Consider the following 9,483-nt stretch of genomic DNA (forward strand, 5'->3'; position numbering starts at 1 on the left):
AAGGAAACAAGCAGGGAAAGTTTGTGGCTGTAGCAAAAGATGATATTCAAATGGTTGGTGGTAAGAGGAGGATGCTGGAGTTATAAAAGCAGATGATCCACTGGAAGACCGCTGAACGGACCAGAAACAAGATGCAGCGCCCCCCCCCCCCCCCACCCCTTTATAAACCATCAGCACACGGAAACAGCAACATCGAGATAAAAAGAGAGAGAAACTGTAAAGAATAAGTCAAATTTCCATGAATGTGAAACTGAGACTCTCATCAGTGAAGCAGTGAAAAATAAATCAGATTTATTTAGTGTCTCGGTTCTGAAATTGAACAAAAACAGAAGAGATGAACTGTGAGAGCTCAGAGCAAAGATCTCTGTAGGAGAATGATAAGATTACAAACCAAAAAGCTGCAGTGACCTGAAGCCAGAAAAAATATGGAGCTGCATCTTCGTTTTTCCTTTTTTATTCTGCTTCTGTAATGGGCCGACTTGTCTGAAAATAATGATATCTGGTTTAGATCACTGAAAGAATATTTGAATTCATTATATGAAAATTATATAAAGTGTACACATTCTAACTAAGTATTCACCTTCAGGATCGCCTGCTTTGTGTTGCAGAGGAAGGTGCATAAGTGCATGGGACCTCGGTTGTTAATGGTTGTCTGTTTGACATCATTTTTATTAGGTTTCATCAAACAGGTACTGGATTAAATTGTGGTTCAGAGGTTTTTCTTTTTGTCCTGGGAAACATTACTCAATGTTTATTATGGATATCATCTGTATACTGCTATTTGATGTTTTTGTATCAGACAAAACTTGACAGATTTTTTGAATGACCAGCTGATCAGATTAGATCGATGCAGCTGAACATTTATAGGAGACTGATAGTACATGTTGGATTCATTGGAGACTCATTTCATTCATTGGAGTTGTCCATAAGTTTGATTGCATGATCTATACCCCCCCCCCAAAAAAAAAGGATTTGATCGATCAGGTACAAAAAAGGGATGGAAGGAAGGAAAGCATTTCACATTTCAGAGTCAACAAAACCAAGAGGTTCTCTTATTTCAAGAAATGGCAAGTGCAGAACAATCTACTGAGGCATACAGAGGTATATATATATATATATATATATATATATATATATATATATATATATATATATATATATATATATACCTCTATATATATATATACAGAGGTATATATATATATATATATATATATATATATATATATATATATATATATACCTCTGTATATAATATATATATATTTTTTATTATTATTATTTTTTTCTAAATTGAAGTTACTCTGCAGAACTTGGGCCAATATTTTTTAAGAAATCCAGGTTGGAAACCCGACGAAACGGTTTCATATCTTTTTTGTTTGCTCATCTTTTATTGCTGCCGTGCTGTCAGTGGAACCTCATCAAACTTAAATAAGCTGTAAAAATACGCTGCTGTCTTACTGAATGTGAGTTTTCTTTATATTCAAAAACGATGTAACATTTTTTCGTTTATGTCCAGACTATTAAGCTGTTTTATTTCTTTATCAGCGCGTTCTTTATTGATTCATTTAGTATTGTTCTGTGCGTTAAAGTTAATTACAATAATCAATTTAATATTTAATGATTTCCCTTTTTTTTGCTTTAGCAAGAAGGCATGGCTACGACTTTGAGAAATCTAGTTGAATTTATATTTTTAAAACGCAAAGGAAATGATCAGGAATTTACCTACAGGCCCAAATACTGGTGTATATTTTTTCTAATTTATTTTCACATCATGAAAATATATATTTATTTGATGGAACTTGACTGAAATACAGGTTTTCAACTTTCTGTTTTTTTGTGTAAACAATATCTTTAAAAATGCAAACTTCTAAATTTCTCAAAAAGGTTGGCCATCTTTTTTATTCCTAAATAAAAAAGGCTTACTTGTAACTTTTCGCTTTAGTACTATTTATTAAAGCTGTTTCCTGTGTTCAATATTACTTTATTCCAAAGAAAAATCCCAACAGAGTTTTGGGAGTTACAAGCCTGAATATTTGACGTCACCCTTTTTTTTCTGGGATGAAAATAAACCTGTCTGGGTAGAGTTATTATCACTTCCCTGACTGTTTGCAGAACATCAGAGTCTGATCTGCTGTTTGTCACTGAAATCAGATGCATGGTAAAACTTGGAATAAAATGTTTCGACTGCCAGGAGGCTGCAAACATAAGATGGTTTATCTCTCAGCGAAAGTTCAGCCTGCAAGCGTTAAAGCCTTCTATGAAAAAGATGTCAGTGAACTTCCGTAACCTTTACAGACACACTCAGTGTAAATACTCATACAGGAGATCATAATTCAAAGAGTCGCCGCGCATGTGTGTACTGTAACACTCAAAGACGATGGAAGTAGCCGTGCGGTGTTTTCTCCTTCCCTCCATAAAGCACGGCGCTCAGCGTTCAACCAAATAAAGTGATGAGCAGCTCTTTCGCTCTCCCTGCTTTTTCATATGGAAATAGAAAATAATGGGGTGATTAAATAGAGTCGTATATTAAAGTACAGCTGACATTAGAATTAGCATAATGTGCTCTCGCCTCAGGCTGCATACTTTATTTGCCATCTGCGTTAGACTCCCATCCCCTGGGAGGGCTCTCTCTCTCTCTCTCTCTCTCTCTCTCTCTCTCTCTCTCTCTCTCTCTCTCTCTCTCTCTCTCTCTCTCTCTCTCTCTCTCTTTCTCACACACACACTTCTCCCATACAAAAACCCTGACCCACTGCTACCACTGTGACCAGAGACAAAAAGCGTCTTGGTGTATTATTTCACTCTCTAAAACACACACACACACACACACACACACACACACTCCTACATGACTTCAATGACCAAGTGAGAAGTTTCCAGAAAGATGGAGGCAGGAATAGAGGGAGTGACTGTTTCTTTCTTTGGAGTGTTAAGATTTGACACTAAAACAGCTTGTGAGAAAGCATGCAGACAAAAGCTGAGACATGGGGAGCTGTTATTTTCACTGTACGAGTGAGAGTGTGTGAGTGTGTGTGAACGTCCTGTCTGCTATAATTAAGTCAAAAGGCCTTACAGGACTGTGGAGGAGAACAGCTGTTCCACCTCCACGCTGCTCCTCCTTAATGCAAACACTCTTACAGAGCAAGACAAATTCATGAATAATTCAGATTTTATTTAGTATTATCAATACTCATACTAATTACTAATAATAATATAATATTTAATAATATTTTTTTACGATTAAGGTTATAGTTTGTTGGACTATATATATATATATATATATATATATATATATATATATATATATATATATATATATATATATATATATATATATATATATTAATTCAAACCTCTAAAATTTTAATAATTGGACATTGGCCACAATAATGCAATGAAATTGATTTTTCAGCGAGGCAACACACACACACGCACGCACACACAGACACACACACACAGATTCCCAAATAAGGGGAACAATTAGAGCAGCATGTTTCCTCGCTATCTAAAATTAGTGCAGTAGGTCAAGAAAACAAGCTTTCATTGAATAAATACACAAGAAAAAAAAAACAGTACAATTAGCATTACCTCTCAGTGTTGTTGGGTGTTTGTGTGTGTGTGTGGTGTCCTTAAGTCATACATAAACACAACTAGATATCTGTTAGGGAATATAAGCCTCCACTGAATATTACTTAATTGCTGTTAATTTTGTGCATCTCTGTGTGGCTGCGATTTATTCAGTGAAATCTGTCTCGTTCCCCAAAAGGTTGAAGGCAGTTGTAAAGTTAGGTTTATAGCACATCTCTCTGTGATGCATAATGCTGTTTTAAACTGATTTAATAAGATAAAACTGAAGTGAAAGGAAATATATGTCCCTCAGTGAGAGATGAAGCACCTCTTAAAACACATATCCACTGCAGGCCGATCCGGTTTGACTGTGAGAATCCACTTGTCAGAAGCGTAATAAGTATGTCGCATTTCTGTGACAGCATAATGAAAAAAAGCTCTTCCCAGCTAGTGATAGTATTACAAATTATACAACATGTTTTTTATCACATCTCATTACCTCAGCTGAAAGGTTTACACACTGCAAATGAGCTGTTATTAAACATATATATATATATATATATATATATATATATATATATATATATATATATATATATATATATATATATATATTATTAATGTTTCATACAAGGATAAAGTTGCATATAGTGTTAATATCTTTCAGAATATTAACTGTACATTTTTTTTATTCTGTTGTGTCCACAGGTGGCAGAGATGAGCCCTCCAACTACATATGTACCACCTGTAAGCAGCCTTTTCCCAGCGCCTGGTTCCTGCTGCAGCATGCCCAGAACACTCACGGCATCCGCATCTATCTGGAATCCAACCCCTCCAGCACAGCCCTCACCCCTCGGCTCACCATGCCGCCGCCCATGCCCAACGACTCCATCCCACAGTCCCCACTCACCAGCTTCCTAGGTGAAAATAATCCCTTCCACCTGCTGAGGATGACAGGGCCTTTACTCAGAGAACCACCCCCAGGCTTTGTGGAAAACCGTCTCCCCAACACCCCGCCGTTTGTCAGCCCACCTCCCCGCCATCACCTGGACCCCCATCGGCTGGAACGCCTTAGCGCCGAGGAAATGGGCCTCATCTCACAGCACCCCAGTGCCTTTGAGAGGGTGATGCGGCTTACGCCAATGGCCATGGAGTCCCAGTCCATGGATTTCTCCAGGCGATTGCGGGAACTGGCAGGGAACACTAACAGCACTACGCCACCACTGTCTCCCAGCAGGCCCAACCCTATGCATCGATTGCTAAACCCCAACCCCTTTCAACAAGGGCCTAAATCGCCCTTTCTGAGCACCCCTCCCCTGCCACCGATGCCCCCCAACAGCACCACCCCTCCCCAGACGCAAAACAAGGTCAAGTCCTGTGAGTTTTGTGGTAAGACGTTCAAGTTCCAGAGCAACTTGGTGGTGCACCGGCGCAGCCATACTGGAGAAAAACCATACAAGTGCCAGCTGTGCGACCATGCCTGCTCTCAGGCAAGCAAGCTGAAGCGCCACATGAAAACGCACATGCACAAGGCCGGCTCCATGACCGGGCGCTCGGACGATGGGCTTTCCACCACAAGCTCCCCAGAGCCAGGCACCAGTGATATCACCGGTGAGGGCATTAAAAATCGTGATGGGGATTTTCAGGGGGAGGGGAATGAGGAGGAGGAGGAAGAGGAGGAAGAAGAGGAACTTGAGAATGAGAGTCGACCAGAATCGAACTTCAGTATGGAGTCAGAGTTCTACAGGAACAGGGAAAACGGTTCTAAGCCCCCTTTGGAAGAAAAGACATCCCTCTCCCTCGAGAAGATGGTAGACGGCGGGCCTCTCAACTCCATTCAGCAGTATAACAATTTGATAGTTGACAATCGTAAAAGGATGCCCTTCTCCAAAAGGGCTTCTGATGGCCAGCGGGACGCTGGAGATGAGGATTCTGTGGTCGGGGAGATGGATCACCACCAGCAGGAAGAGCGGACAACCATTAATGGCCGGAACTGTGGCTCCGGTGACTCTTTCTCAGGCTTGTTCCCTCGAAAGCCCACCCCCATCACCAGCCCCGCTCTCTCCAACTCCTCAAACAAGAGGATCAAGATAGAGAAGGACTTGGACATCCCCCAGGCACCACATATCCCTTCTGAGAACGTGTACTCCCAGTGGTTGGTGGGCTACGCTGCCTCTCGCCACTTTATCAAAGACCCTTTCTTAGGCTTCACTGACTCCAGACAATCGCCCTTCGCCACCTCCTCTGAGCACTCCTCGGAAAACGGCAGCCTGCGCTTCTCAACCCCTCCAGGAGACCTGCTGGACGGCGGCCTATCTGGCCGCAGCGGCACCGCCAGCGGAGGCAGCACGCCTCATTTAGGTGGGCCCGGTCCGGGTCGACCGAGTTCGAAGGACGGGAGGAGGTGCGACACCTGTGAATACTGTGGCAAGGTGTTCAAGAACTGCAGCAACCTGACGGTGCACCGGCGGAGCCACACGGGAGAACGGCCCTACAAGTGTGAGCTGTGCAACTATGCATGCGCCCAGAGCTCCAAGCTCACCCGCCACATGAAGACGCACGGCCAGCTCGGTAAAGAGGTCTACCGCTGTGACATTTGCCAAATGCCCTTCAGTGTGTACAGCACTCTGGAGAAACACATGAAAAAGTGGCATGGAGAACATTTGATGACCAGTGAGGTCAAAATTGAACAAGCAGAGAGAGCCTAAGGCTCGCGTTCTTGCTCTGCACCATCCTTCTTGGACTCTTAAAAAGACAACTAATTAAGGGGGTAGCTGGATACTTTTATATTGATTTTAGTTTAACTTTGTGTTTTTGATTAAAAAAACTGCCAACTGAGAAAAACAAAAAAACCCGAGATCTTAACAACAACTGAAGCTGTCTAAACTGCCTCCTTTGGCATTCATTTTTAAACAATCAGTCTGAGTTTTAAATATGTGGAGCCTTTAACTGTGCAATAATTTCTGTATTTATTGGATTTTGTATTTTGGCATGTGCAGGTAATTTTTTTTTTTTTTACAGTTCAGTTTGAGTTTGCCTCTTTTTAAACCCACATGACATCCTGAGAGTTCTTCAGCAAACCTAACAGAAATACATTTTAGGTTGTTTATATTTGTTTTTGGTTTTTTTGTGGGGGCGGGGGGGACACGGCTTGTAGGAAATTGTATATTAAGATAATTGTTTAGTGTCTTGAAAAGATGCCGAGTTCAATCTTCGATTTGAGAGTTAACTGCGAATGCTAGAGTTAATTTATTTTGCGTGACGATGATATGCGGACAACAATCCTTTTTGGCATTGTAGCATGAAATGACTCTAAAACATTTCGATATAATTGGGTATGTAGCACTGAGTGTCATAACAAACAGTAAATGTCATGAGAAAAAGGATCCCAAGACTCATAAACCCTGAACATCCTAACCAGCCTGAGGAAACAGGTTCACAACAAGACAGCTGCTGCCTGCAACAGCTCCATGACAGCTTACTAGGTTCCACTCTAACCTCCTCGTACTACATTATACACCTGTGCATTATATTTTTCATCAAGCCTCATGATCTTTAGGTGTTATTATTAATCAGTAGTGGAGCATGAAGCCATGACGAGTATGCACAGTGAGATAGTTAGGACAGAGAAACAGAAAGAGCACCTGAATGTCTCAGGGTAAAATGTAACTGCTCAAATCTTAGTTTTTACCCAGTTGTTCTTATTCTACCTTGCGATGCATTTCAGCTAAAGTATACTATAGGCCACAAGGACATATTTTGACATCTAAAAATAGACATCTGTCGCTAAAATAATCATAAATTACATTTATTTCAATAGGGGCTTAAGTTTGTAAGGAAAATTTACCAGATATCGACTTAGAAAGGTGATAAAATGTTATCATATTAGCAGTTTTCAGGTTCATTAAAATTATTAGCATGAACATTTAAGTGATTAAAATGACTTAAATGTTCTCTACCACATTGGGATCTTTGCCCAGCTTACATTAAGCCATTCCAACTTCATGGTTGCACTTCTTTAAAAAAAAAAAAAAAAAAAAAAATCACATTTATTTCAAACGCTGACCATTCTCAGAAACAAACCGGCACTTTATAATTTATCCATCCAATGCACTCAGACAACACAGCTAAGTGGGAAAGAAGGGTGGGGAGCTTGGGATCTCCTGATGCTGGAGTGCCACTATTGTTAGGCTTAGCTTTCCCAAAGCTGGCACTATAAAAATTGAATAAGCGAATAATGGGAGTAAAAATTATATTAATTTATTCTGGACATTTTGAGTACTGCCATTCAATTTGACTTGAGTGTGCCTTGAATTGTGATACTCCTATTTATGGTTTGAGACAAATGCAACGCTTTCCCAAAAAGCATCAAATTGAACAAAAGCAAGTTCACTTTAACATAGAATCTGACACTCAAACAGAAAAAAAAAATGAGCAAAATGATGAGTTTAGGTTTAGCATTAGCAGATTACCCAGCACAATAATAATGTGTCTGTGTGTATATATGTATGCATATGTACATATAAATGCACAACCTATATGAATATATATAGATCTATATCAAATTCCACGCTGACAAGGACACAAGTTTGTCCCACAACCGGATCGTCGGGGAGCAGACAAAAACCTCTCAAAAACTGGAGAAAAAATCAGGAAAAACAGAAACTAGAGCAGAATTTAGTGCACTCTGTCTTGAAGAAGTTTACAGTATTGATACAAGGGATACAAATCCATTTGTGTGAGTGTGTAAAACGTTTTTTTTTTTTTTTTGCAGGTTTGCTTTGAAACTTTTAATTCTTTGTTTTTTCATTGCTTCTCATTTTTTGTGACGGGTTTTGGTATATATATGAATATATATAAATATATATGACATTTTTTCTGGTTTACTGTAAAAGTATAACAGTATTTGTAATATTGGAGAATGCTGGGGCATTTTAAAGAACTATAAAAAATACTGTTTTTTTTTTTTTTTTAAAGAATCATTTATTTTACAGTCCAATTTAAATTGTGGGTCTCTGAAACTGTTTTTTTGTCAATGTAACTGTAAAAGTCCTGAGTTTTAGTAGCTTTTATTCTGGCTTGGGTGTAAAGAAATAAAAAAAATAAAAAAATAAAAAAGAAACAAGTGGAAAGCAAGCCTGAGCTTGAACGAACTCGGTGATGGAAGTTTTGGGGAACGTTGGTTCTGGTTTTCAGGAAGAATCACGGAGAATCCTGACCTGTATCTATTTTTCTTCTTCTGGAATGGATTATTCTTCATGGATGGTTTGAATTACATGTGTAGGGGCTTGCTGTCGTTCCTAAAGAGCTTGTCTTTTTTTTAACCTGTAGGCTGTGTGCATCCTTTGTGAATGAATAGGGGTGACTTTCTGACCAATCCGACTCACGGGCTGCCACGATCTGTTTGTCCAAACAGAACCTGATCAATTTGTACTGTTGTACTGAATCATGTTGTACAGAATGGGATCAAATAAAGGTTGTTAAACAGCCTTTTAGTGACAAAAACACACCTTGATGTTTTGGTTGTACATAGTTTTTTCTATGACTACTCTGTTTTTCTTTGGTTTGTCCTTTCTGTTTGTGATTTCTGACCGGCACTGGCGGTGGCCTGGATGTGGAAGGCTGGGGGTTCTCCATGTCAGTTTCCAGGCCTCAGCATGAGAACAGAGCACAAATACAAGATGTTACAAACGTCCATCTTGCTTGTCTGACTCATTTTTTTTAAAATCCCTCAAGATGATTTGACAAAAAAAAAGAACAACCTTAATGTTAAAATTTAATGAGACAATCACTTGTGAACTTGTTGAAAGGAAACTTTTACTGCTGACCAAACTGGGAACACAGACACCACAGCAGCATTAACACCTGCCAGTGGAGGTGGATTAGATTAAAAACATCTCTCTACAGGAATTACTT

The 9,483-nt window shown here is 39.6% G+C and overlaps 1 protein-coding gene across 1 annotated transcript in view; it reads left to right on the forward strand.

Moving 5' to 3' along the window:
- The window catches only part of bcl11ba (BAF chromatin remodeling complex subunit BCL11B a), a 43,898-nt gene extending 34,636 nt beyond the window's left edge, over nt 1-9,262 (forward strand). Inside the window, exon 3 of the mRNA XM_012852831.3 lies at nt 4,276-9,262. Within this exon, the coding sequence (XP_012708285.2) occupies nt 4,276-6,275 (2,000 nt within the window). The 3' untranslated portion in view covers nt 6,276-9,262. The remainder of the gene's footprint in view (nt 1-4,275) is intronic.
- The last annotated feature ends 221 nt before the right edge of the window (nt 9,263-9,483 follow it).

This window comes from Fundulus heteroclitus, unplaced genomic scaffold (genome assembly GCF_011125445.2).
Source record: "Fundulus heteroclitus isolate FHET01 unplaced genomic scaffold, MU-UCD_Fhet_4.1 scaffold_110, whole genome shotgun sequence".
In the NCBI taxonomy this organism is placed as follows: domain Eukaryota; kingdom Metazoa; phylum Chordata; class Actinopteri; order Cyprinodontiformes; family Fundulidae; genus Fundulus; species Fundulus heteroclitus.